The sequence below is a fragment of the Herpailurus yagouaroundi genome, unplaced genomic scaffold (assembly GCF_014898765.1).
Source record: "Herpailurus yagouaroundi ecotype Mexico unplaced genomic scaffold, PumYag 77, whole genome shotgun sequence".
NCBI classification, from domain to species: domain Eukaryota; kingdom Metazoa; phylum Chordata; class Mammalia; order Carnivora; family Felidae; genus Herpailurus; species Herpailurus yagouaroundi.
The window spans coordinates 8,012,367-8,040,024 of NW_024412388.1; the positions used below are offsets into that span (position 1 = coordinate 8,012,367).

General features: G+C 49.9%; 2 protein-coding genes across 6 annotated transcripts; one reads left to right on the top strand and one right to left on the bottom strand.

Annotated features, from left to right (window-relative positions):
• The first annotated feature begins 2,972 nt into the window (after nucleotides 1-2,972).
• TARDBP (TAR DNA binding protein) lies at nucleotides 2,973-11,254 on the top strand. Of its 3 annotated transcripts, none has more exons than XR_005786393.1 (7): nucleotides 2,973-3,241; nucleotides 4,212-4,463; nucleotides 6,401-6,564; nucleotides 7,691-7,831; nucleotides 8,613-8,783; nucleotides 9,162-10,388; nucleotides 11,122-11,241. XR_005786393.1 is itself a non-coding variant. In XM_040461122.1 (6 exons), exons 2-6 carry the CDS (start codon nucleotides 4,226-4,228, stop codon nucleotides 9,690-9,692), a joined length of 1,245 nt encoding a protein of 414 aa, XP_040317056.1. In that variant the 5' UTR covers nucleotides 2,973-3,241; nucleotides 4,212-4,225; the 3' UTR covers nucleotides 9,693-11,254. The 3 variants fall into 3 exon arrangements, 1 of the variants encoding a protein (XP_040317056.1); XR_005786391.1 differs by lacking the exon at nucleotides 11,122-11,241 and adding an exon at nucleotides 10,923-11,101; XM_040461122.1 differs by having other exon boundaries at nucleotides 9,162-11,254.
• Nucleotides 11,255-11,300: 46 nt separating this feature from the next.
• MASP2 (MBL associated serine protease 2) lies at nucleotides 11,301-27,089 on the bottom strand. 3 transcript variants are annotated; one of them, XM_040461096.1, is made up of 11 exons: nucleotides 26,960-27,089; nucleotides 26,629-26,860; nucleotides 26,259-26,436; nucleotides 25,416-25,547; nucleotides 23,303-23,499; nucleotides 23,082-23,229; nucleotides 20,008-20,126; nucleotides 18,322-18,400; nucleotides 16,468-16,602; nucleotides 15,892-15,966; nucleotides 11,301-14,623 (listed from the first exon to the last, which is right to left on the bottom strand). In XM_040461096.1, the coding sequence occupies exons 1-11, from the start codon at nucleotides 27,004-27,006 to the stop codon at nucleotides 13,860-13,862; spliced, it is 2,106 nt and encodes a 701-aa protein (XP_040317030.1). In that variant the 5' UTR covers nucleotides 27,007-27,089; the 3' UTR covers nucleotides 11,301-13,859. The 3 variants fall into 3 exon arrangements, with proteins under 3 accessions (XP_040317030.1, XP_040317037.1, XP_040317043.1); XM_040461103.1 differs by lacking the exon at nucleotides 11,301-14,623 and having other exon boundaries at nucleotides 15,461-15,966; nucleotides 26,960-27,086; XM_040461109.1 differs by lacking the exons at nucleotides 11,301-14,623; nucleotides 15,892-15,966; nucleotides 16,468-16,602; ... (2 more) ...; nucleotides 23,082-23,229; nucleotides 23,303-23,499 and adding an exon at nucleotides 24,685-24,795 and having other exon boundaries at nucleotides 26,960-27,085.
• Nucleotides 27,090-27,658: the final 569 nt, after the last annotated feature.

Below are 27,658 nucleotides of genomic sequence, written 5' to 3' on the forward strand. Positions count from 1 at the left end.
CAGCTCAGAGCCTGGAGCCTGCTTGGCATTCTGTGTCTCCCTCTCTCTCTGCCCCTCCCCTCCCAAAGATAAACATTAAAAAAATTAAAAAGACTAACGAACACAATAACCAAATGCAATGCATGCAACTTAACTGGATCCTGATTCAAGAAAACAACTGTAAAAGACATTTGGGGGAATAATTGTGGAAATTTGAATACGGACTGGATACAAGGTGCTATTAGGAAATCATTGTCAATTTTCTTGGGTGTGATAGCAGCATTGTGATTATGTAGAAAAATGTCCTTGTTCTTAGGTGATGCAGGTTGAAGTATTGAAGAGTGAAATGTCACAACAACTTCAACCTACTTTGAAATGGTCCAGCAAAAAATGGAGAGCTAGCTAGCTAGCTAAACAAAAAGGGCAAAATGGTAATGATCCTTGCATCTGGGCGGTGACTATGCTAATACTCATTGTAAGTTTGCTTCAATTATTTCTAGTTTCACATTTTTTGAAAGAAAATTTTCTTAAATGTTTATCTAGTTAAATTGAGAGAGAGAGCATGTGGGTGAGCAGGGGAGGGGCAGAGAGAGAGAGGGAGAGAGAGAATCCCAATTAGGCTCTGCGCTGTCAGCACATAGCCTGACACAGGGCTCAGACTCACGAACCAGGAGATCATGACCTAGGCTGAAATCAAGAGTCAGATGCTCAAGTGAAGGAGCCACCCGGGCGCCCCTATTCTCACAACTTTATCGTAAGTTTTCAATGATTTCAGAGGGGGCAACTGGATGGCTCAGTCGGAGGAGCATGAACTCTTGATGTCCAGGTCGCGAGTTCGAGCCCCACGTGGGGTGTAGAGATTCCATCCATGTACACTTAAAAAAAAAATATTTTGGAGTAAAAAATTTTAGAAAAATCTAAGTCAGACCTAGACCAGTTGGAGGTGCGGCTTCCAATTTAGGGACCTAAAAACACCAGGACTAAGTAAACCTTGACAGAATTGCCCTTATTTAAATACTTGTATTGTCTTAGTTCTTTCAGCGTTCAGGAATGTATGTACACTTTCTGGAGCTGGCAGAGCTGGGAATCTAGGGGAGACACAGCCAAGTGACTAGAGTGAAAACTGGGGCCCTTTCCCAGACATTCTGGTTCTCCGCCTAGCGTCCTTTCTTTCCAGTTGAGATTCCTCACCCTTGTGCTTGGAAGCTAGCACCCCAAAGAGCTTTTGGGGAGCCCCTCGGTCCCTCAGCATCTGCCTAGCACTGGCACTGGTGTCCTTTATGTCCTCTGGGATTGTTTCCCAACTACTCTCTGTCCCAGCCCCCACCTGGATTGTAGACCACTCCATGCAGGCTGTGGCTGGCTTTCATTTTCAAACCCCACGTCGGGCCCCGCACTGATGGTGCCGGAGCCTGCTTGGGCTTCTCCCTCTCCCTCTCTCTCTGCCCCTCCCACACTCTCTCAGACTAAATAAATAAAATAAAATAAAACACACACACATTTCAAACAAGTAGAATGTTTGATATGATCATCGCTGTAAAGCTGAAGCTCAGAGATGAATTGCAATTAAGAGCAGAAGGATCCCACACTGTCCAGCCTCCCTCTGGCCTTATCGATTCTCTTCCTGAAGGAGCATTTGCCCTCTTCAAGACGGTGTTCGCTGGTCTTCTCAACTGGCCGCGAAACTTCTGGGGGGAGGGACGGCTTTTGTGGTTTTGTCCCTGCTTGACTTTTCTCCAGTTTCTGCATACCCTGCTCCACCCACCTATGGCTGGCATCCAGGGCCCACAGAGCTGCCCACACTAAATGCCTCAGTCTCAATCATGGCACAGAGAGTGGGCCAGGCTGGAGGATGGAACACAGCTTCAGGGTCTGACAGAACAGGGGAGAGCAATTTACGGCCTGGATGACATATATGGGCAAGTGTGTGACCTCAGGCAAGTCACTTGGCCTCTGAGCCTCAGTTTCTTCTTCTGCAAAACGGGAATAATAAAACTAACTTCTCTCCCCAAATGACTGGGTGGATGAGTTTAGATGACTCAGGCCTCTGCGCTTTATCTGGTGCTGCAAAACGTTAGTGACCATCAGGAGCCACATGCCCAGCTCTGCCGTCCTGTGTGTAGGGCCGCCTCTGGGTGTCTGTCTGCCCCCACCCTCTCTTCCCTTATCCCTGCGAATTGATTCACGCATAATCTGATTAACATGAACAGCAGGCATCAGGACTGGCAGGTCTTGACATTTACTCCCTAGGAAGCTTCAAGGGGGTGGCCGTGGAGCTCCTCCAGCCCGGAGCCAGACTGCCTGGGTTCAAATCCCAGTTCCACCAGTTACTGGCCCTGTGAGCTTGGGCAAGGTGTGTCCTAATGTAGACAAAGTACAGTATTATCATCAGAGGCCTGGAGCTGGAATATTTTAGCATTAGGGTTAGAGTTCAAATCCCAGGTCCACCATTTACTACCCGAGGGACTCTATGCAAGACAGTTAATTTCTCTGTGCCTCAGTTTCCTCCTCATCGGCACAGGCGAATAGAATCAATAGTACCTACCACACACAAGACTGTAGGGGCAATCGGATATGTGAGTACGTGGAAAACACCTGGCACATAGTAGGCTCCATCATTTGACTATTTCAAACAAGGTCATTCTTTTCAGGTGTGGAGATCGGCTAGGGGAGGGAGGAGTGGATGCACTTGGCTGGCTTTATAGACAAAGGGGGCTGGGCTCCCGGGCTCGCTCAGGCCTCCAGAAGGTCAACCGGACCGGGGATCCAGCTCCCAGCTCCGGTCTGGCCCCGCCCCGCCCCACCTGGCGTCTCCCGGCCCCGCCCCGCCACTCCTAGCCCTGCCCCTGCGCTAGTCTCGCGCACTTTGAAAGTGCGCGAGCTCGGCCGAGACCCGGGGCCGACGGTTGGCCGGGCGAAACCATTTGTTACGCTACGTGGGGGGAGCTAACAGCCTACGCCTCCATATTTTTGTCAACTTTTAGCCTCTCAGTCTCAGGTGCTGGTTTTACTGTCGCCTTTAAGTCCGCTCTGTTTGCTCAGCCTCCCGGAAGGGAGCTGTGCCGCTCTGGGGAGAAGGTCGTTGTGCCTCGGTGCCCCGTCCTTCCCCTCCCGACGGGGAGCCGGTGGGAGAGGACGACGGCCGGCGGGGGGAGGAGGCGGCCCTAGCGCCATTTTGTGGGAGCGAAGCGGTAGCTGGGCTGCTCCTGGAACCGTCGCTGCTTCGGGTTCCTTGTCGGGCTTCCTAGCAGCGGCCTGACGGGTGAGTCGCGGCCGCTTCTCACCGAGGACGCCCTGGGGGTCTCGGCCTCCGCACGCCGCGGCCCGTGGCGGACACAGCGGCTTCCGCCCCCGCCCCGGGAAGGGAGCCGTGGGGCCGGGTCCGCCTGGTCCTGCCCGAGCGGGCTCGCGCGGGCGCGGCGTTAGGGGCCTGGCGCTGGGTGGCAGCCGGCGCCGAAGCCGGGACGCTGGGCCTGCGGTGCCGTGCAGCCCGGGGCGGAGCTTCAGGGCCCTGGCAGGGCTCTGTGCTTTCGGCGCTTCGCAAAGCGCCGGGGGACGCCGCCAGCCTGGGCCCTGTGCCCCTGCGTCTGGTCCTCGGGCCGCGCCGAAAAACCCCTCCCTCGGCCGCCACGCGCTGGCTTGTGGGAGGTGGCGGCCCGCGTCGCGAAGGACCTGTTGTCGCTGTCCTTGCCCGAGTGTGGGGAGCCCCCGGAAGTCCCACAGTGAGGAACAGGGAGGAACTTTTCTTCCTGCTCTCTTCACCTGGCTGGCTGCCGCTGTTTCTCAAGACACAGCTTCTGCATCTGGTTTTTAGGGACATCAGCTTTCATTCCCACACACGTCTCAGCCCCCAGGATGATTATTTACTTCTTTCTGGCAGCGTATATCAGGGCCGTAATAAATAACTGCTTGTTTGGTATCCTCTCCGGATGTTCCCCCGCCCCCAGTAACCACCTTGCCACCTGCGACTGACTGTTTTCAGTTGAGCATCTGATGCCTAGTAGGCACGCGGCAAGTGTTTATAGCAGGACTGAAATAGCAAGGCATCGTGTTTTGTTAAGAATCACTGGCCTTGCCTTTGCCTCGTTTCGGTGGTAACCCGCGCGTGTAAGAGCCCAAACAGCAGAGATGTCCCCGGAACATGGACGTGGTGGTGGTGTTAACCAGGTGATGATAAGGAAACAATTACTCTGACTCGAGTGTCGGTCATTAATGGTTCTTTTTCCTTTAAGAAGACTAAGAGAAGATGTCTGAATATATTCGGGTAACCGAAGATGAGAACGACGAGCCCATTGAAATACCATCAGAAGACGACGGGACGGTGCTGCTGTCCACGGTTACGGCCCAGTTTCCAGGGGCCTGTGGGCTGCGCTACAGGAATCCAGTGTCTCAGTGTATGAGAGGCGTCCGGTTGGTGGAAGGAATTCTGCATGCTCCCGAAGCCGGCTGGGGAAATCTGGTATATGTTGTCAACTATCCCAAAGGTTCGTTGCCGTTTGGCTTTGCAACGCTCGAGCGTTTGTTTCTCATTCTAAGTCCGATCATGGCCTCGTTTCACGGCGGAACATCTCCTATAACCCAAGTGTTTCTTTAAATGTTACTGTTAGCTGCTAGTCCTAATTAGTGAAAATTGGAAATAACAGAATTTTTTTGAGAGAGAAAACTATGTATTATGTGAACAGATGCTGCCAAGTTAATGCCAAATTTAAGGAACCGCTGAGAATGCTTTGCAGTAATCAGCCTCTTGTAAATAGATTCTTTTCAGGTGCCCTGATGTTGTGCTTTGGTTTTTGGTCCTTGCAGGCTTCCATCAGTCATTCGGTTGATCTGATGTTTTTGCCCCTTAAATCGATGGCTGTAACCCAAATCTGAATTAGTGCAACTATAATTTGGGGTTTTGGTCTTATTCTCACTGCCCCTTATCACTGATGTTCTAAATCAAAAAAAAGGAAATATGAAGGAATGGTGCCAAGGAAGTAGGTACATTTCAGCAGAAGGAATTTGCTGTAGTTGATCTCTTTTGTTGAAACGCGATACCAACACAGTATCATTTTTAACGTGATACCAACAAAGTATCATTTTTGATTAGTATGCAAGACTTTGACTTACACTTTGAGAACATTTTTAACAGCAGCTTGGGTTTTTTTTTGTTTGTTTTTTGTTTTTCGTATGCTGTTTTTCGAGCCATTGGCTATAGATTAATATTTACCCAAATTTAAAATGTCATGTAAGGGCACCTGGGTGGCTCAGTTGGTTAAGTTCTTGATTTTGCCTCAGGTCATGATATTGCAGTTCTCAAGATCGAGCCTCGTGTAGGGCTCTGCGCTGACAGTGAGGGGCCTGCTTGAGATATGCCCTCCCTCCCTCTCCCCTCCCCATGCTCGCTCTCAAAGTAAACAAACATTAAAAAATAAAATGCCATTTAGATGATAACGTGTCAATACAGGTTCATCGGTTGTAACAAATGTCCCATACTGGTTTGGGGGGTTATTGATAATGGGGAGAGGCTATCCATGTGTGAAGGTAAAGGGGGTGTGTGGGAAGTCTCTGCCATCCTTTCAGTTTTGCTGGGAACCTGAAGCTGCTCTAAAAAATAGTCTTTCTAAAAATCTCACTTAGTTCCTTTCCTCTTCCAAATACTGAGGATTTTTGTTTGCTTTAATGTTAGTTTATTTTTGAGAGAGCAAGAGCGAGAGTGGGGGAGAGGCAGAGAGGGAGACACGATCCCAGAAGCAGGCTCCAAGCTGTCGGCACAGAGCCTGACAACATGTGGCTCTAACTCACAAACAGATCATGACCTGAGCCAAAGTCAGACACCTAACCGACTGAGCCGCCCAGGTGCCCCCCAAATACTGGTCTTGAAAAATAACCTAAGATTTTGGTTTTTGTTACAAAATCAATGTGAGTTCACTGTTGAAAGTTTATAAAAGAAAGAAAAAGAAAATTGAAATTACCCTTAAAATCCACAGCTGGAGATAAAAGTTGATTGTGTTTTGGTCCGTAACTTTTAACTTACAGGCATTCAGGTAAGCAGATATGTTTAGTAGGCATAAAGATATTACAGCACTGTTTTTTAACCTGTTTTTTTTCCTTCTTAATGTGTTTTAAAGTCCAAAATGAAGTAGAATTAGTTTTGTTCTGATGTGCCTTTTGAGAGGAGAGAACAAACCATTGTAATCTTGAGATCCTGCAAAACCAGAGGTGGGAGGGAGTCCCTGCATTCGCACCAGAAAAGCCCTTCAGCCACTTATTCAGTCCCTCCTTCTGTCTTTGAGAGCTGATGTCACTCCTTGCCAAAGGTTTTCAGTATCTTATTGCTCTTAGAATCTTTTTGCTTGTCGTTGTTAGGTGTAGGAGTTAATATGTCCTAAGAAGTGTTAAATGGGGAGTTCACTGAGAGATTTCTGCTCCTTTTGTTCAGATAACAAAAGAAAAATGGACGAGACGGATGCTTCTTCAGCAGTGAAAGTGAAAAGAGCTGTCCAGAAAACATCTGATTTAATAGTGTTGGGTCTCCCGTGGAAAACAACTGAACAGGATCTAAAAGAATATTTTAGTACCTTTGGAGAGGTTCTTATGGTTCAGGTGAACTTTGATTTCATTTGGCAGTTTTTCTTCTCCAGTGAATTCTTTTCCCCGAATTCCTGCAGTTTAGTGACACTGCCCTTCATGTTCAGCAGATAGTATCTTTAACATTTGTTACATGCATGCATAGGGGATGCCGAAATGGTTCGGGTGCCTGGCGGGGTTCGTTGGTGGAGTGTGTGACTCTTGATGTCAAGCCCCATGTTGGGTCTAGAGCTCACTTAAAAAATTTGGGTTATACTCTTTCCCTTTATGCATATATTCTATATTAACTTAGATTGTTGGGAGATTAAAAAAAACTTTTTTTTTAAGTTTATTTACTTTGAGAAGAGAGCGTGAGTAGGGGAGGGAAAGAGAGGGAGAGAGAACCCCACGCAGGTGTGGACCCTGATGCAGGGGTTAAACTCAGGACCCTGAGATCATGATCTAAACTGAAATCAAAAGCCAGGCAACCAATTGAGCCACCCTGGGTCCCTAAAAAAACACCTTTTTTTTTTTTTTTTAAAAGGGGGAGCCACCTGGCTGGCTCAGTTGGAGGAGCGTGCAGCTCTTGATTTCCATGTCGTGAGTTCAAGACCCATGTTGGGTGTAGAGATTACTAAAATAACTTTTAAAGAAAGATAAAAACACATTTCCTCTTTTTCCAATTTAAGAATGTAAACATTAGAGGGGTGCCCAGGTGACTTAGTTGGTTAGGCATCTGACTTCAGCTCAGGTCATGATCTCACTGTTCGTGAGTTTGAGCCCTGCATCGTTCTCTCGCTGTCAGGACAGAGCTGGCTTTAGATTCTCTGTCTCCCACTCTCTGTGCAGGCACGTGTTCTCTCTCTTCCTCTCTCTCTCTCAAAAATAAGTAGTTTAAAAAAAAATGTAAATGTTAGATCTGATTTATCTTTGCATTGTAAACCAAGTTGTTAAAATTCTGTTTCATAACATGATTATTAACATGATCTGGATTCAACATTTACTCTCCTGTTGTTTTTACTTCAAGAATAACTTGGTTTAAATTTTAATTAAGCAACTCCATCCGAGTGAAGCCATTCAAATTACCAAGGAACTCTGATTTGGGTGTGTGTGAGTGTGTGAGATTTTAGTAAATTTCAGTGATTTTTTTTTCCCCCCCTAGGTCAAGAAAGATCTCAAAACTGGTCATTCAAAGGGGTTTGGTTTTGTTCGTTTTACGGAATATGAAACCCAGGTGAAAGTAATGTCACAGCGACATATGATAGACGGACGATGGTGTGACTGTAAACTTCCTAATTCTAAGGTACTTTACTCTTTTTTCCTCTGCTTTGGGAATTTTGCTTTGGGAATTTCCTCTGCTTTGGGAATTTTTGTCAAATTTTGACAAAACTCCCTTAGAAGACACTGTAGAATAATAGTAAATGTACTTGGAAAAGGTAGTGGCGGGTATATTCCTGAAACATTTTGTCTCGTTAAAGCCTTAGGACCTTAATGCATGCTGAATGTTTTATGTTTGTTTGAAATACTTAGTTTATTACCTCTCTTACTAAAACTTCGTTCATTTTATTCTTTTTTTTTTTCTTTGTTATTTCTGGTGAGTGAACAGTTTCTTACGTGGTTACGTGTTAAAGCACAAAGACAGTGAGAACACATTAATCTTGCCACAAAGGCCTAATTTGTTCCTAGCAAGCAAGACTTATTTGGAGAGTTACCATCTTTGCTAGGGCGTTCCTCAGTCATTGACTTTCCTTAATCCAAATAAACCTTTTTGAACTTGAAACCTTAAGACTTTGGAGGCACCTAGCTGGCTCAGTCTGTAGGGCGTGCAACTCTGGATCTTCGGGTTATGCGTCTGGGCCTCGTGTTGGGTGTAGGGATTACTTAAAAATAAAATCTTTAAAAAATAAAATGTTACTCTTCACTGAAGCATTAAAGAGAAGTGCTAATACAGAAGAATGTATCTCCTTTTTAATGACTAATCGCATATAAAAGGCAGATCGCTGTCGTTACATCCTCTATCATGATGCTCTTTTCATAGCTCCTAAAACATTTCTCATGTTTTTCTTCCCTTTCGATTTGACCAGCAAAGCCCAGATGAGCCTTTGAGAAGCAGGAAGGTGTTTGTTGGGCGCTGTACAGAGGACATGACCGCTGATGAGCTGCAGCAGTTTTTTTGCCAGTATGGAGAAGTGGTAGACGTCTTCATTCCCAAACCGTTCAGGGCTTTTGCCTTCGTGACGTTTGCAGACGATCAGGTACTTTTCTCTTTAATGATAGTCCTCTGACTGGGTAATTTGTCGTGAAGATTTCCCATCCCGCTGATTGCCGTCCTCAGCTGAGCTTTCTCACCTTGTAAGCTTTGGGATATGGATGGGTCTAGATAGTCGTCGTAAACCCTTTAGGTATTTTTTCAGGATGTGGCGCTTAAGTGGGAGTGTTTTGTATCTTTTGAAAATAAGCTGAAAAAGTCCGTGCTGCTGTTACTACAGCCAAAGGCCATTTTACGGGTTTAAATGAAATGAGCTTATTTTTCCTCCCGCGTAGACACTGGCTTGAAATCTAAGTTTGATTGCTACTCTGGTGCATGAGTCAATGGTTTAATTTCCTTTATTTACATCCCCTATTTCTTATAGGTTGCCCAGTCTCTTTGTGGAGAGGACTTGATCATTAAAGGAATCAGCGTCCATATATCCAATGCTGAACCTAAGCACAATAGCAATAGACAGTTAGAAAGAAGTGGAAGATTTGGTGGTAATCCAGGTGGCTTTGGGAATCAGGGTGGTTTTGGTAACAGTCGAGGGGGTGGAGCTGGTTTGGGAAACAATCAAGGTAGTAATATGGGTGGGGGGATGAACTTTGGCGCTTTTAGCATTAATCCGGCAATGATGGCGGCTGCCCAGGCGGCACTGCAGAGCAGCTGGGGCATGATGGGCATGTTAGCCAGTCAGCAGAACCAGTCAGGCCCATCGGGTAATAACCAAAGCCAAGGCAACATGCAGAGGGAGCCAAATCAGGCCTTTGGTTCTGGAAATAACTCCTATAGTGGTTCTAATTCAGGTGCAGCGATCGGTTGGGGATCTGCATCAAATGCAGGGTCGGGCAGCGGTTTTAACGGAGGCTTTGGCTCAAGCATGGATTCTAAATCTTCGGGCTGGGGAATGTAGACAGTGGGGTTGGTAGAGACTGGTGGGAATTCAAATTTTTCTAAACACATGGTAAGTATATTGTAAAATACATATGTACCGAGAATTTTCAGAATTGGTCTGTTCAGTGTGGAGTATATTCAGCAGTATTTTTGACATTTTTCTTTAGAAAAAGAGGAAAAGCTAAAGGAATTTTATAAGTTTTGTTACATAAAGGGTTGAAATATTGAGTGTTTGAAAGTGAACTGCTGTTTGCCTGATTGGTTAAAAAAAACAAAAAACCCAACACACTACAATTGATATCAAAAGGTTTCTCCTGTAATATTTTATCCCTGGACTTGTCAAGTGAATTCTTTGCATGTTCAAAATGGAAACCATTGATTAGAACTACATTCTTTTCTCCTTGTTTTAATTTGAACCCCACCATATGAATTTTTTTCCGTAGGAAAATCTCCTTTTTTGGAGATCATGGTGTCACAGTGTTTGGTTCTTTTGTTTTCGTTTTTGTTTTTTTTTTAACACTTGTCTCCCTTCATATGCAAAAGTACAATATGAAGCCTTCATTTAATCTCTGCAGTTCATCTCATTTCAAATGTTAATGGAAGAAGCACTTCATTGAAAGTAGTGCTGTAAATATTCTGCCATAGGAATACTTCCGTCTACATGCTCTCTCATTCAAGACTTCGTCATCACACTGCACAGGCTGCGTCTTTGACGGTGGGTGTCCCATTTTTATCCGCTACTCTTTATTTCATGGAGTCGTATCAACGCTGTGAACGCAAGGCTGTGATATGGAACCAGAAGGCTGTTTGAACTTTTGAAACCTTGTGTGGGATTGATGGTGGTGCCGAGGCATGAAAGGCTAGTATGAGCGAGGAAAGGAGAGAGCGCGTGCAGAGACTTGGTGGTGCATAATGGATATTTTTTAACTTGGCGAGATGTGTCTCTCAATCCTGTGGCTTTGGTGCGAGAGTGTGCAGAGAGCAATGATAGCAAATAACGTACGAATGTTTTTTGCATTCAAAGGACATCCACATCTGTTGGAAGACTTTAAGTGAGTTTTGTTCTTAGATAACCCCGTTAGTTGGATGTGTTAAGTGAAACGATACTTGTATTTCCCCTCCCCTTTTGTCAACTGCTGTGAATGCTGTATGGTGTGTGTTCTCTTCTGTTCCTGATCTGTAAGTGTGGTCCTGTGAACTGAAGCTGGTGGGTTGAGAACATGGACTGAGCTTGTGGTGTGCTTTGCAGGAGTACTTGGAAGCAGAGTTCACCAGTGAGCTCGGGGTGTCGCCACGAAGGGTGGAAGTTCTAATGTCTGTCAGCTACCCATAAGAATGCCGTTTGATGCAGTTCTGTGTCCTGTGCTTGGATGCTTTTTATAAGAGTTGTCAATGTTGGAAATTCTTAAATAAAACTGATTTAAATAATATGTGTCTTTGTTTTGCAGCCCTGAATGCAAAGAATTCATAGCAGTTAATTCCCCTTTTTTGACCCTTTTGAGATGGAACTTTCATAAAGTTTCTTGGCAGTAGTTTATTTTGCTTCAAATAAACTTATTTGAAAAGTTGTCTCAAGTCAAATGGATTCATCACCTGTCATGCATTGACACCTGATACCCAGACTTAATTGCTATGTTCTTGCATTGTCCAAAGTGAAAAGTTTTTTTGTTTTTTTTTAAACCTAGTTTTTAATAAGTCTGGGTGACCGCACCTAAAATGGTAAGCAGTACCCTCCGGTTTTTTTATTAGTGCCTCTGTGCATTTGGGTGATGTTCTATTTACATGGCCTGTATGAATCTCCATTGGGAATCATGCCTTCTAAAAATATTCTTATTTGGGGGGAGTGGGAAAAACAACGTTGATTATCTTCAAATGCTTTGTAGCAAAGCATAGCAGTTGGAAAGGAGGGCATTTCAGCACCTTTCTAGTTTGGGATTTGAAAAGTGGAATTAATTGCAGTAGGGATAAAGTAGAAGAAACCACAAATTTATCTTGTGCCTGAAATCCATTACAAAGCCTGATAGCTTTAAGAACTAGCAGGGTGGGATGTCTGTCTGAAAGTGTTAAGTGAAATGGGCTTTGTCCTCCACAGGTGGGGGAATAGAGTAACGTTGAATGAAATCGTTGACAGAAAACTCAGATTAGACTCTCACGGCGCATTGTGCAGTATGTAAAAGCAATAATCTATGATTCTCTGTTGTACTTTTTATGTAACTGCTGTGAGAGTTGAGCTTGTTTTCTGATGGAAGAATGTTAACATTTTTGTGTCGGTAGCTTACCTGATGCCCTTCTCTAATTAGATGACGATAACTAGGTTTGTCATTTTTCAAGTTACGTGTTTTAAGCTTTTAGAAATGAAGTCGTCCTTTAGACTTGTGATCGCCACGTTGTTTCGTTACTCAGTTTCCTCTGTAAAAGGATCTTGCATTGTTTTAATTTTTTTCTGCATCTCCATTGCATGATTTCCAAACCCTGTACCATCTGAATTTTGCATTTTAGCACTTGCACTGTTACTCAGCAGCAGTAACTTGGTAACACTTAAAATGGTATTCGGGGACCTCCAAAGACTAAACTGACAAGCCTTCAAGGAGCCCAGGGGTAAGTTCACTTGTCAATGGCATGGTTTTAATCCCTTACTTGCACTTGTTATGAATCTAGTTTCCGGTCTTAGAAGGCTTTCAATGTGCAGCAGCCTTCTGTTAACAATGTTTGTGGTACTAGTAGCTGTGGGTATTTAATTCTACCCTTAAAGTTAAAAAAAAAGAAAGAAAGAAATGAAGTCTAGAAGTAAAAAAAACTATTTGGCAAAGATTTGTTTTTAAAATTAAGTCTTATTTGGTCATCTCAATGCATTCATTCTTAAAACTTTTTTGAACCAGTTGAATAAAAAATTTGTTGCCACCACAGTTTAGTGTCTGGAGTCTTACTGGGAAAATTCAATTTCTTTTTTATATGTGACAAAGGTGATGGAAAGTTACTTTGGAAAAGTCTCAAGAAGTTCCCCTTTAATATGCACAAGAGGAATCAGGCAGAAACTCAAAATGCATTTTTACATGAGTGGTAAATATTTGGCTAGGATGAAACTCTTTGTGAAGTGTTAGCTATTAAAACTTGAAGGAGGAATAGCCAGCCGAAATGACCTGAGATCTTTAAGGTTAGGTGAGCTTAAATTGTGTCCTTAGGGAAAGTATCTTAACCGCTTGATAATTCCAAAGATGTATGTGATAATTAGAATGATTCGTTGTCGAGTGCCAGGAGAGTAGCTCTTCGTTGTGTATGAGTTCTGTACTCAGCTCTTGTGATTTGTGATCTGTTGTTTTCAGTATGCCCAAGGATTTTCGTGTTCATTGCGAGAATTAAAAAAAACTACAGACTTACCTATGCTATGGCCACTTAGTTCTGATGTCGTAGTTCCTCTTAAGGAATTGCCACATTTGATTCAGGTGTCTTCTGAATTTGAACATTATTTAGGTTATTATTTCCAAGTGCCGGGAACATCCTCACAGCTGAATTAAATTCTTAGCGTTGGCGTTACTAGGTCAAAGACTGCCTGCTTTCAGGGCTTTTCAGATACATTGCCAAGTTGTCCTTTAGAAAACCTGTGTTGTCTTTGACAATGTGAAATGGTGCTGTTCTGTGTTTTTCTTGTCTGCCAGTTGGATAAGTGAAAAATTATATCTCGCCAGTTGATGGCATTGGTTTTGCACATGGGAATCAGTCAATACCTAACCCGAAGTATTGATGTTTCCGTTTTATCTACAAAATCACGATTCTAGGTTATCCCTGAACCAGTACTGCTATAATATATAAAGCTCTGTTAGAGATCAAGAACAAGTCCCCAGACAATGGAAGAGTTGTCAGAGAACATGAACGGGCAGTTTATAGAAATGCAGATACCTGGTGCAGATACTGCACTTTGTAAGTCATGAAATGCAGATTTAACTGGTGATTTTCTGTGGGATTGGCACAGGTGATCTCACTTGCCTGTGTCCCCTCGAATCCGGCAGGAAGCGGTGAGAAGCCCCAAGGGAGGGGCACCTGTGGTGGCCTTCTTCCCCGAAGTTTGCTTTTGGTTTTGGCGGTAGGGCAGTAACTGCCATGTTAATGTCTCTCGGGTCACGTTGCTGCTACGGTCTTCTAAAGGGGTTTCTAAAAAGAATCCTTTTCTGATTGAAGACACAACGAATTAAAAGTTATTAATTATGTTCTTGATCCAGGGAATATAGTTAACAACTTTTGTGTAGACCCCATACTGGTTTGCTTCCCCACAATTCATGGAACCCCAGGACACTATTCCTCCCACAAACCATGTCTGTGTCTCGTTATCTAGAAACACTAATGCCCCTCCGCTGTCCCCTTTGCAACTGTCCTTGCCCCCGCCTTCTAAGCCAGCGCAAAGCATGTTTTCTGTCACCCTTCCCCCTGGATAGGGCTGCTTTTCATACGCAGCGGTACATTTCTGGTGATCGACAGTTGGAATGTCAACAAACATTAGACTTCTGGCAAGAAAACCCCTTTGGGTTAATCCCCATCCAGACACGGTTCCAATGTCATTTGTCCTCATGAAGGATTCGGCTTCTTTTCGTGGCAAACAGATAGGCAGGATGTTGCTATTGATTACAACTCTGTTCTTCAACTTAATCAGTGCTATGTCGTTATCAAAGCCAGCATCGTGAGTATAGCCTTCATGTATAAAAATGGCCTCGGCCCAGGCTTGTGTATAATGAGCTGACAGTCTCTTCAGGGCACCCATTCTGATCTCTAAGGAGGAGGCATCTTCTTTTTGCTCATACACAGCGTGAGCTGCTGTGAGGATCCAGTTGTCCTGTAGGAGTGCGCCTGCTGCCGTAGTTCGACCTAGTAATAGGACTTGCCAGGGAAAATCGCCAAGCTTTGCGTTTTGCCCTCCATATATACGCCCTCTTACGGTGCGAGTTGATATTCCACAAACTAGGGAAAGAAGCAGATATATAGAGCCTTTATAGAAACCCAGTGGTGTTTTTTTTCCGTAATCATTCCCACTTTGAAATTGTATCTATTTATATTAATCATCCAAAACTATCATTGGGTGAATTGGTGGGTGTCCACCCACACAGGCAAGTGAGACTGCTTTAAAACGGCACAGTTCGAACCTGAGGAGGAAACCTTTTGGTATTAGCATTAGCTCCTCAGAAAATGAGGTGTATGAAAATTAGCTTTTAGAAACTAATTTGTTTTGCTGAAATAATTTGGCCTACACGATAGGGAGTATTAATAGGGCAGACGGGAATTGTCTGGGCTGATGTACTGGGGTGATGTGATTACAAATCCAGTGAAAGGAAATAACCTTTTCATTGCTTCTGTTTTCCTGCTTGTAAAATGGGGTATTTACCCTGTAGTTCTGGGACAGCAGGAACTAAGGTCACTGTTGCAGGATTTGCAAAATCACTTTTGCCTTTGAACATTTAAACGTTTTGCAAATCAGAATGTTGGCAGTTGTAGCCAGGAACCTTCAGGTTCGGAAATTACTATTTTAGTCTAGTTGGTTCTTCCAAACTAAATTTTCCTGTGTGTATTGCTAACTAAATACACTCATTAATGTAGCAAATATGTCTCCTGTTGTGGCAGAATACTTGCACTAAAACGTACAAATGTTGTGTCAGCTAAGATGTAGTTTTTTTAAGAAAACTAATTTAAGCCAGATAACGCAGGAGTAATGAATACATTATTACCTTTCTGATTTTTTTTTTAATCGCTGTACTCAACTACATCTTCAGAGCCAATTCTGGCAAAAAAAATTTTTTTGGGGGGTGCTATTCAAAAGGCAGATTGCATTAATGTTTAAAAACTAGATGTCGTTGAAAACAGTTGCTTAGGGAAATGAGTTACTAGCTTTGGGTTTTAATAGCTTCACAGAGAAGAAAAAGTTAACTCCACAGCAGGACTTGTGTTTATAAATGTAAATGGTTCAAGATAATTCTTAAAATCGTTTCATTTTTTACGCTCGCCTAGTTGTGAAGTCAAAAATAGTCCAATGACTGACGTGCAGTCGGCACCTAGCAGCCCCTCCGCATGGAAAGGGGAGAGTGAGAACGTGTTATCTGGAAATAATAACTTGGTGTAAGAGCCAAGTGCTGAGGTTCCATTTCTGCCCAACTCCAGCCAGAGAGCTCCGCTCGCCTCCCGCCCAGCTGTACTTTCCATCAATTACGCGTCTCTTGTGTAAATGTATCCATTACCAGGCTCACAGACTGGGAGCGATTTTTCTCCTTTGGAGCTCGTCCAGAATCCATCAGCCCCACACACATATTTACCTGCAAATCATTGGAAAAGCAAAAATGTTTAACTGCATGGAGAAGGTGGTTGTCATTTGCTTGAATAGCCCCTTGAAGAATGTTGATTCTGGAGCATCATCGGGAAAGAGAGGTGTCTGAATAACCATTTTACATGATTTCATAAATAGGAGGTCTCTGCATTAACCATGTTTGCTCGCAAAGTGGAAACCTTTTAGATGTGTAACTTGAATATGTATCAAGATCTCAAGTGCTTAATGATAAGGTTTTGACTTGTTAAATTAAACCATTTGGAATATATTGTGTGTTTGTAGTAGTCATTTACTAGATAAGATCTGTTTTCAGATTCTTGCAAATTGACATTAAAGTCACTTGAGCTGTAATACTTCACTTAGCGGGTGGGGGTAGTGCCTTTTAATCTTCCCTGCAACCTTAGCCAAAAATGTTGGCTAAAGTTTATTTTCAGATCCCGAGGGTTTAGGTTCCAAATCACTCACCCCCAACTTTGAGCACTTTGCTTACCATCCTCCGATCTCATCGTGTAGAAGATCTCGTTACAGCGGTATTGAATCTCCGCCTTGTATGTGGTCACTTCGGGACCTGTGACGTACTGCACTTGGCCGTTGGGTAAATCTTCCGGCGGGCCGCAATCCACAACTGGTAAAGGGAGAGGGAGGAGTCAGGTCGCACTAACCTGATTTGTGTCCAGCGCTGACCGCGAAAGGCCAGACGGGCAGGTGGCTGTGCTGCCGGGCGCTGTGGCCCGAAGCTCCCCCTGTGTGGGAACAACGCTGACCCTCTTAACTGAAAATGGAGAGGTCGGCCTGACTGTGATCGTAAAGCATCGCCTTCCTCCTGTTCCGACCTGAACGGCTAGATTGCGTTGAGGCCCCTGGGGTGGGAGCCGCACGGTGCTTTCCAGGAGGAAGGGGTTTGAAGCCACCTGGGACTCCTTAGTGCCCGTGCCCTAACTTCTGACGGAAATTCTGGGGCCAAAGGGCCTCAAGGAAGGAAGAACGGGGCACGGCCCACGCGTCCCTGGAGAGCAGTACTCCGTTTGCAGTTTGGCCCTGAGAGTCAACAATAGGACGGAGGACTTGGTTTGTGCTAAGGCTCCTTGTCCCAAATTAACTTTTTAGGAGATCTGGAAGTCCTAGTACCTTGAATTTGCATTAGAATGCTCACCCGTTAGTGTGAACGATCTACCCAGGTTCGGAGATGAAGTGATAGGCCAGAAGCCCTACTTCACGCAGGAGGTCGAAAACTCGACACCGGACGTTCTTTCTCCGAACATTCAGAGCTTACACTGAGATAGCAACTTAGCCGTGAGCCTGGTTCTGTGCCGAGTGCTCCTCTGATTCTCCGCAGAGAGGTGCCCACGGCTACCTGGCTTCATTAAAGTGGCCGCGCTGGGGTTCCGAGCCGGACTCCCAGCTCCCAACGCTCCCGTGGTGCCGGCTCTCCTGCTTTGGAACTAAGCATTGGTAGTCTCGGTGGTGGGGCTGAAGCTACGAAGTGGAAGTGTTTCAATTGCCTGTGAATTCTGTGGGAACCCTTGCACAAAATGTGCACAAATACATTTACAGGGGCGCTGACCACAGCAGTGGATGTATTCGGAAAGACCTGGGCACAGCACACAGGCCGTGGCGGGGGTGCCACGCAGCCACTAACGAGGGCGTGATTCTCCTAACCCTTGGGTTGACGTGGAAAGAGAGCCCAACAACACGGGGGAGTCCGTGCGATCAGAGCGAGTCTCCTTTTGCTTAAAGAGTGTGGACTAGTGAGATACGTTAGGATACACACACAGCATGGGAGCTAAAGCACGTGAAGGCACGGACCTCCAAACTCTCGGGTCGTTTGGGGACGTGGGCAAAAGAGGCTCTCGCTGTAGGTTTCTGTAAACTTAGGTTTTCAACTTAACTTGCATTTTATCGCTGGGAAAACAACTTACGATGTGATTCCTAACTCACAGGCTGGTAAGTACACCCTCGCTCCAGTTTGGTGTGTATGTGGCCGCGCAGTGACCCCCGTCCCTACAGTATGGTGGCCTGTACCTGTGCACACGTGTGAGAGCGTGTGTGACCGCGGGCGTGTTCTAACAGTGGGATCGCGGGCCTTAAAGTGCCATTTTCTCTTTCCCATCCTGCACGGAGATTTCATACTTGGAAAAAAACAGTTTTAAAGATTATGCTTGTCCAAAGGCGATACTTTTCCTAGTGGCTTGGTTCCCGTTTAACCTGTAAGAGCGCCCGGAGAGGCCGGGGAGGAGGAGCAGGTTTGGAACCCGGTCCCCGAGAAGCGGACCATTTCAGAAGAGACCGGAAGCAGGCACGGGCGGCAGAGGCCGCGCGGGGATCTGGGGTCACGGGGCCTTACTGCTGCACTGCGGCATCGGCTTGTCCCAGGATCCGTCTTTCTGGCACACGGCAGCAAATGACCTGAGGGGCAGACGACCCTAAAGAAGAAGCCGGAAAGGGTTGCGTTACTCGTTTGTATCGGGGCCCCACTCCCCGAAGCTCCGCTCCCGCAGCAGTGCCGGGGGGGGTGGGGGGGGGTGTCAGGGGGTGCCGCACCCACGTGACCGGCCACACCCCCGACTCTGCCTCGGTGCCCATGCGCGCTGGCTGGCGGCCGACAGCTCTGCCCGTTGTGTCGCCGATGCCGCAGACCTCCTCTCCCTCTCTAAGAGAGGTGTTGGCGCTGCAGGGATCAAATGGTGACCTCTGCGGCAACTGCGGAATACTTTTCGCTCTCCACTGCAATCCAGGAACCCAACACATCCAGTGCCTGCTGCCTTTTCACCAGTTCTTTACATAAAGGGCCAAAGGGCGGTGGCCGAACTTCGGGGAAGGCCAGCCGGCTCCCGCGTGGAGCGAATGTGCCCGGAGTTTTCTAGCCTTGTGGCCATCAGCTGGGGGGGACAGTTACTAAAAATACTTTCCTAGGCCTCGCCTGTGCGTTCTCAGTGATCGCTAGAATGGTTTGCAGAGAACGTGTCTTACTGAAACGTTATTTTAAAGTTGGAAGTGAAAGATCACTTGGGCAGAGCAGAAGAAGCCTTTATGCTTTCAAGGAAGCAGGAGGGTTTTTTGTTCGTTCTTTTTCCCTTCCACGGGGGGGGGGGGGGCGCGCGGCGGAAACTGAAGAGGTTTGCAGTCCAAGGAGCTGCGGGCCAAGACCCTGGCCGGGAACTTTGCAAGGTGGGAAAAGTGCCGGGTTTTGTTTTGCTTCTTTTGGACTCACTCCTCCACAGGACTGGACTCAATAGCTAACTATCGTTTCCGTGTTATTACTTTGTACCGCTGGGATTCAGTGACAATTTTGAAGAACATAAAGAGGACGTGTTAATCTCTTACCTGTGCCCCTGAAGCAACACAGTAAGCATTTTTTAAAAAATTATCCTCCCTCATTCTTCACAGAGGTCACTATTTATAACTTTGCAGAATGTACCGTTTCCTAGTGCCGTTTAATCTTTGGTGCGCCCGGGACTTGTGGCACGGAAAGGTCGTCACGTGACCGGGGGCGGGGCCTAATTTAATGCCAGGTGGTAGCCCGGGCCTCTCGAGCTGCCTTAGGGTGTGAACAGGGAAAAAATCCATTTTAATCACCAGCTTCGGAGAAGAAAAGGGCTTCTTCTTTTCTTCCTTTCTTTTTTTTTTTTTTTTAAGTTTATTTTGCTTATTTTGAGAGAGAGGGTGGGAGGGGCAGAGACAGAGAGGGAGAGACAGAAACCCAAGCGTGCTCCGCATGGAGCCCGCTGTGGGGCTCAAACCCAGAAACCGTGAGATCACCGCCTGAACCGAAATCAACAATCCGGGGCTTAACTGAGCCGCCCCAGGTGCCCCTTAGAGCTTTTTGCATAAAGAACGAAAGAATTCTCCATAGACCTCTGTCTTCTAGGCCAGCTTATCTCTTTGAATGTTAGTGGCTAATCGTGGGCCAAAGAAAGCCCCGTGCTGACCACAGCTATTTCTCCACTTGCACCCATCTGCCGATACGAATATGTAGCCACGTAAAAACCGGTCATGATCCTGCTGCGCTTGGAGCTCTGTGCTAACTTACCTGCAGGAGCTCGTACCCAGTCTCGCAGAAGACGGTGAAGCGGTCTTTCAGGACGTACTGGGCTTGCACAGGCGCGAGGCGGCCATTAGGTGGAGCCACCGGACCAGGGCAAGGCCGAGCTGCGCGGGGAGAGGGGGGGTTGGAAACTGGGTTTAGGGGTTTTGATGCGGCCTCTCGAAGGCCAGTCTGCAGCCATTTCAAGGTCTTGATTTCATAGCCGGAACACTTAACACACAGAGCTCGCCACAAGTGGGGTAGACCGCTTCAGAGTTCAAACCAGAGGCCAGATGACCCTGTGGGGCGCGTATTGCACCGATCGGGATTAGTAGCCGCGCCTGGGCCTCCCGGAAAGCGGCGTTGCCGAGCCGGGAACCCCGGGGGGCGTCTGCTCTGCCCCGGGGACCTTACAGTCCCTGCCGCAAACCAAGAGAGAGTGTCGCTTGGAGGAAAAGAGCTAGACCCGCATTCGCAGCAATTACTTTTAGCCTCTCTGGGCCTCCGATTCCTCTAGGGGTCGTGAGGGCCGGATGTAAAGGCTAGTGCCTTGCTGAGCGCTGGGCCAGAGTGGGTGCGGATGACCGCCCACAACAGCCCGGAGACCCTGGGGTTCCGATCCCCACCGGCACTCAGGGAGCCTGTGCTTCCCCCTCGCCAGCACGTGCTCACAGCGCTCAGCCCCCCCACCCCCCACCCCGGGACACTGCCTTCCACTCCGGCCCCCAAACCCCAGCCTGGTGTCACCCTCCGCTTCCCCTCTGCCACGCCAGTGGTTTGCTAAGTCCCCCCAGCAGCTGGTCTCCGTGCCCTGGGGTGGCTCTCAGTCCCTTGCTGTCCCAGAGCCCTGCCCACCAGCGCTCCCTGCGCACCTCCCACCCACCCCCCCCCACCCCTCCCCGGGTCTCCAGGGACGACCCTGGTGGCTGCCCGGCACCCAGGCCAGAGCCCTGCTCCGCTCTGCCTTGGCCCTTCACCCACCAGCCCCGCAAACCTGACTCCCCCTTTGAGTTGCTCTGAAAGCAGCACTTCCGTTGAAGATGTGTTATGACTCTGACCTACAGGAGAATGAATGAACCGGGGACAAACCAATCGGTCTCCTAGCTCCGGTCTCCCTCCTCCCCACCAGTCTCGCCCCTTCCCACGTTTCTAACCCAGGTGGCCCAAGGGTCAATCTTTTCTAATCCAGTTTCCTCGTTTAAAAAATGACTCCAATCCCCATCATCCCAATTATCACTTCCTCCAAGCCACACCCTGTGCTCAGCGCCTTCCCTGCATCAGCCCAGGAAGGAACGCCTTTTGAAGGAGACATCGTTCTTAATTGGGACGACTGGGACATTAGGGCTCAGAAAAGTTATGTGAGAGGTTCGGCGTCACATAGCCAGGCAACAGGTTCGTGCCCGGACACACACCTAGGCAGCCTGACACCAAAGCCTGCACTCTGATTTCCTGGATGGGTGGGTGGTTGGAGAGAAGGATGGATGGATGGATGGATGGGTGGATGGATGGGTGGATGGAAGGAAGGCAGGCACTGAGGATGGAGGGAAGGAGGGAGACATACTCTTTCCCCTAAGAGAAGGTGATCTTGCCTGGAACAATCCTTTCTTTTCTTTTGCTTATAACTGTCTTGCCCCCTCTTTCTTCCTATGTTTGTACACCGCCCTTCAGAGCTCCCCTCCACTTGGTAGATGGGATGCTGCCCAAATCATGAATCATTTAATGAAACCAATTAGATCTTCACATTCGCTCAGTGGGATCTCGTTTTCTGGTTTTGATGGCTGGACGTGAGGGGTGGTGCAAGAGGGCACCCCAAGATATGACTCTTTAGCATAAGGATTGTTTTGAGCTGGTTATTTCCAGACATTGCAGACACAGGAGAGGCTCTGAGAACAGAGTCGAAGTTTTCCTTTTGTCAGGGAACTTTATGTTTACAAAAGACACGTCCATTTGGTAAGCGTGTCCCCCTCTCTGCCCTAGAAGAAGGATGAATACGTCACTAGAAAACTCATCACCGGAGAAGGCAGGGTCTTAAATCTGTATTACGGACCTTACTTTCATTTACCATACTTTTCCTGGTCACACCACCTGCCAGTAACTGGCTCCCCGCCCCCCTCTCTTTTCTCTTTAGCTGAAGATGTTATCGAAGCCTGAGTTCTAAGTCCCCATTGTCCCCTGGGTAATCTCCCACGTGTGCATGAGACGTACCTGTTAACAAACTTGTTTGATTTTCTCTTGTTAATCTGTCTTTTGGTCCCAGCTAAGAATTTAGGAGGGGATTATTTTTTCCTCTCTTACAGAGGAAGGAGGGCTGGTCGGGTGGATGGAAGAGGGAGGGACAGGAGGAGGGGTGAGGAGAGGGATGGACACGTGGGCGGATGGCATTTCCTCTTGGGGTACCATTGTCTCTCACAGGCCATCCCCCCCACCCCCAAGCCTGCTTTGTCTTCTGGTGGAATTTGGGACATACTATCCCAAACTACAGCACCTTGGCATGTTGAATATCTTTTTAAACTGAAGGAGTTTGAGAAAACAGAAACAGGGAGATCCCTCAGACCTCTGCTCCCCGGCCCTTTGTCATTGTCACAGTCAGAAGACCCTCATGTACTGTCATGTGACAGGTGGCCTCCTTGTGCCGGGAGGGAAGGAGCATCCTTATCTCTAAAGACAAAGGAGCCAAGAAGAATCCAAATAAACAGGCCTTTCTAAGTCCTCCTCCCGGCCCCCCACCCCCCACCGAGTCTACCGCACTGACCTTAACGTGTCATTTTTTTCCCGTGACCATCCATCCACCTTTCTGCAAACCCGGCACAAAAGTACACAGGCCTGTTTCTTTGGGTCTTTCTTTCCTTATGACGGCTCCCATGTAGAACTTCCGTGAAAGAAATCTGGACGTGTTTCTCCTGTTGATCTGTCTTTATCAGTTTACTTTTCAGACCCAGCCAGGGACCCTAAGAGGGTCAAGGAAAACTTTTTCTCCCCCTACACTTCCCAGGCCCAGCTAGGAAAAGTCCCATCCCGTGTGGCTCCTTGACTCTCCCGAAACAGCTTCCTGCTGGGATCTGGGACCCACTGGCCCTCACCTGTGCTGGTGTAGTGGATCTTCCAGCCCGTGTGGTCCCCCGACTGATCCGTGACAAAGGTGATGGTCACCGTGTTGCTTTTTGTTTCAATCCTGCTGGGCAACGTCGTCCCGCAAAACGGGCCATATTCCTCTTTGTCTGTTTGAATCTGAAGGCAGAAAGGGCCCTGTCACCTCAGGACCTGCCAGAGCCAGATGAGGTCCAAATCCCGGGAACCTGACCTTGAGGGAGTCGTAGGGGCACAGGGTTTCAGGGTGCGTCTCCACGTCGAAGGACCCCACGAAGTCCAGGATGATGCTGAACCCCTCCTCCAGGTGGATGCTGTAGGAGCAACTGGACAGTTTGGGGTACGGCTGTGGGTATTCAGGGCTGCTGAGCACCCCCGACCGGCCGGTGAAGACCTGACCTGAACACAGGGCTGAGAGAGGGGGTGTTCCCGTGAGCCGGGGCACAGGCAGCCTGGCTCCGCCCCGTCCGGCTGTCCTCACTGCGGTCCGGCCCGGGGCCCCGCGCAGGCCCGCCCCACAGACACCTCCTCGGACCGAACACCCCACCCCAGTGGTGAAGGGACAATCTGGAGTTTCTCGGGCTTCCTGGCTTTGGCTGAAACAGGTGACACCCGGATGTACATCCTCCAGGCCCCACTCACACCCCTGGGTCTCCTGGGCCAGAGTCACAACCCCGGGGGGTAAAGAAGTGAGCGAGGTCACGGGCGGGGTTGGGGGGGGACGGGGGGGGGCGGAGATGGGGGGGGGTGGTGAGGGATCCCTTCCTTATCTACCCCTGACCCCAGCAACTCCCAAGTTCATCCACCACGGGGCTCCCGCCCACACCCGGCCCGGAGCAGTCCAGCCTTCCCTGGTTCCCCACGGGGAACAGCGGGGCCTTCTCTTGTCCACTTCCCCTCCCACCCTGGGCCTGGGCTCTGCCCCAGGGGGGTTGGTTGAGGAAAGTTCAAGTTCACACTGATCAAGCGTGTCTGGTGCCCTTTCCCCACTGGGCCAGCTGATTGTGCACTTGCTGAGGGAGCGTCTATACCAGCCATGGGAGGTGTCCAACCACCCCTGCCCCAGGCTGTAGACAGGGGGTGTGGGCATTTGAGCCAGGAGATTTCCAGAACTGAGGAGTCCCAGCACGGCCTTCCTTGCTCTGTGTGGCTGCTCCCCAGGGGCAGAGGGAACAGCCCCTGGGTTTGGGGGACCAGACCCCCCATCAACGCAATCTCGCCGGGCCTCTGTGCTCGGGGTCAGGCTCCCCCAGCCCAGCACACGTGGGACAGGAGCCATCCTCTGAACAGGAGCTGGTCTCAGGATGCTCCCAGCTCAGCCCCTGGGGACCTAGTGGGGCGTAGAGAGAGCTCGGTTTCCCTGTGTGAACTCAGGCCAGCCCTCGCCCCTCTCTGGGCCTCAGTGCCCCACCTTCCAAATGGATTGGGGGCTGCTGAGTAAGCCTTTCTATCAAAGAGGCCCGTGGCCCGTGGAGGGGACTCCCACTGACCGAGGTGCCTCCAGGCCTTGATGAGGGTAGGGAGAGAGGGGAGGCGGCCAGGGTGCACACCACAGCCCTCTCCCCACAGGGCCCCCCAAGAGACACGAAGCAGAAGTAGAGGTGGAGGCAGGTTTATTGTTAGGTCCGGGGATGGGGCGGTCAGGGGGGCTGCAGCAATCTCGGCCCGACCCAGACCGGAGCCGGAGGTGAGGCTAGGGGCTCTGCTCTGGAAGAGAGAACAGAGAGACAGGGAGAGACACTGGGAGAGAGACACTGAACAGGGGGAGGCGGGGTCAGCACTGAGGCTGGGGGCCGCCCTCTCGCCAGGACACCCCCGGGTTTCCTGCCGTCTGGCCACCTGGCGCCTGGCAGGAGTTCAGAGGGGGGCGGGCAGTAGAGGCCGAAGGGGCTGGCCTGCTGGGAACCAGCCGCTTTGAGCACGCCCTGTCCACGCTGGGAAGTTTTGTGCAGGGAAGCTTGTGTGAGCCAGGCCCGCGTCCCCCACTCTTCCCATCTGGGGGCCCAGGGCGGCTGTATGGGGGCGGGGGGTGCCCGGAGCCCAGACGGGATACACGGTGGGGGCCTAACACATGCGATTTAAGGGAACGGGCTGAGGACCAATGGCCGAGCCGAGGGCAGAGGGAATGTGAGTGGATGGGACACACGGCAGGAGGGGACAGAAGATCAAAGGTGGGCCGGCGGCCTGCCAGAAGTGCCCAGTGGGCCAAGGTCCCTCCGGAGCCCCGGGCAGAGCGGCTATGGCCTTGAGGAGCTGGCTGTATCCTGGGCCAAGGTGGGGGCTGGGCTGGGCGCCGTGTCCGCCCCGCCCCCACGGCCACAGCTCACCTGAGCACGTGCGCTTGTTGCGGTGGAGAACGTAGCCCGCGCGGCAGGAGCAGTAGAAGCCACCCAGGTGGTTGTGGCAGTGGTGGTCGCAAGGAGGCGCCTCTCCTGGGGGCACGTGGCACTCGTCGATGTCTGGGGGAGGAGCGGGCCAGGCGGGTGGTCAGAGGGAAGGAGAGGAGGCCGATCTGGGGCCTCACGGCTGAGCCGAGAGGAGTCCCCTCATGTCTCGAAGAGGCTGGTGCCCGGCCAAGCATGTTCTAGGCCCAGGGGCACCGTAACGTCCCCGGGACGCTTGGAGGTAGACATCAGCACCACTTTCTCCAAACCAGGGACAGGTGAAGCATCCTGCTCCGAGTCACCCAGCTAGCGGGTGATCGGTTGAACCCACCGAGCAGGTTCCGCCAAACCCCGCTGCACCCTCCTGGGGAGCACAGAGAGGTTGAGCCACGTGCCCAAGGTCACACAGCGGACCCCCTCCACCCCGGAGCCGCCATGTGAAATCAAGGGTCAGGCTCGAGGCCCGCGCACAAGTACAGTGTTCCGGGCCGTCCGTTCTCGGCGGAGTAAGTGGGCTCCCTGGGCCCTTGCACCACAGAGGGGGCGGTGGGCATGTCCCTGGCTCAGCACCGTCAGGCTCAGTCGGAGGGCGGAAGGCATGGCTGTCACCGATATTTGCACCGGGGATGGTGTTGGACTGATCTGCGGACTTCTCTCCCGCTGGCTTGGCAGGAACCCAGCCTCGGGGAGGTGAGGAGGCTGAAGGGAGAGCTGGCCTGGCCCAAGACAGAGTCGCCCCCGGCCCGCAGATGGGCCCTCCCCCGCCCCCACCTCCTCTCGGCTCACCCTCTGCTGCATAGAAGGCCTCAAAGCCCGTGAAGGGCTTCTCGTTGGAGTAGTCGGAGTGGAAGGTGACATCCAGGCTGGAGGCCGGCGAGTAGAAAGTGTCGTTGCCGGGGGCCCGCTCCGTGTCTGTGCTCTCCTGCCCGCACAGCGTGGCCAGCACCTTGGTCCCTGAGCTCAGCTGTAGGGTCGGGGTCACAGGGAGGGAGGGCAAGACGCAAGGCCCGCCGTCCCTCCGTCCCTCCTTCCCTCCCTCGGAGGCCAGACCCCGCTCCCACGTGTCCCTGCCCAGCCACCCCCCGACCACGGGGCCCCTTCGTCGGGAGCCCCCAGCCCCCGAGAGGGTCCGGGTCACCCCCCGCTCCGTCGGCACCTTGACAAAGTCATACTCGCAGAGGTAGGAGAGCTCCAGGTGGAAATGGGTGAAGTAGAGGCCCAGGCGGTAGCCGGGGGGAGCCCTCAGGGTCCAGCGCTGGTCCTGGTTGTTGCCATACTCCCCGGGGAAGCCAGGAGACGCCAGGCGCCCGAACACGGGCTCGGGCCACTGCGGGCCCTGGGGTGCGGCTGCCGAGCCCCACAGCAGGCCCAGGAAGATCAGCAGCAGCCTGAGGGCGGCGGCACGGGGGTGGGTGAGGGCCCGGAGGCCTGTCCTCACCCCTCGCCCCTGCAGGGGAGGCTGGGGGGGGGGGCGGTGGTCCACTCACCTCATCGTGCACCCATCCAGCTGACCAGGCCGGATCTGGAGCCTCATGGTCTCACCTTTGATCTGTTTGTCCAGTGCCCGGCCCTGCCCCCAGCCTCCCTGACCCTGGGATTCTGGGAATTGACCCCGTGACTCCTGCTTGCCCCAGCTTTCCGGCAGGGAGGACAGGACGCTCCAGGAGCCAGGAATTGCACCTGGATGACAGATGGCCCTGGAATGAATCTTGGCTCCGTCCCTCACCCTTAACTTCTGTGTTTCCTCCTAAGGCCGGAGGGGGGCCTCCGTGACAACGATGGCTTCTGGACGGAGGTGGGGGATGCATTTATGTTTGCTCCCTCCTGAAACCCTATGCAAGATGGGAGAGAGAGGTTTCTTAAATGTCTTTTATTTTTGAGAGAGAGACCGCAAGTGAGGGAAGGGCAGAGAGAGAGAGAGGGGGTGGGCAGAGGATCCGAAGCGGGCTCCACAGGGACAGCAGAGGGCAGCCCAATGTGGGGCTCAGACGCACTAATGGTGAGATCGTGACCTGAGCTGAAGTCAGACGCCAACTGGCTGAGCCACCCAGGCGCCCCGGGAAAGAGAATTTTTAAAAACACATGAATGTATGAGGACGGAGGCTATGGGAGAGGAGGCAGCGTTCCCGTTTTGGAAGCTGGGGAAGTGGACAGGTGAAAATAACCCTCTAGAAAGCAACTCTAAA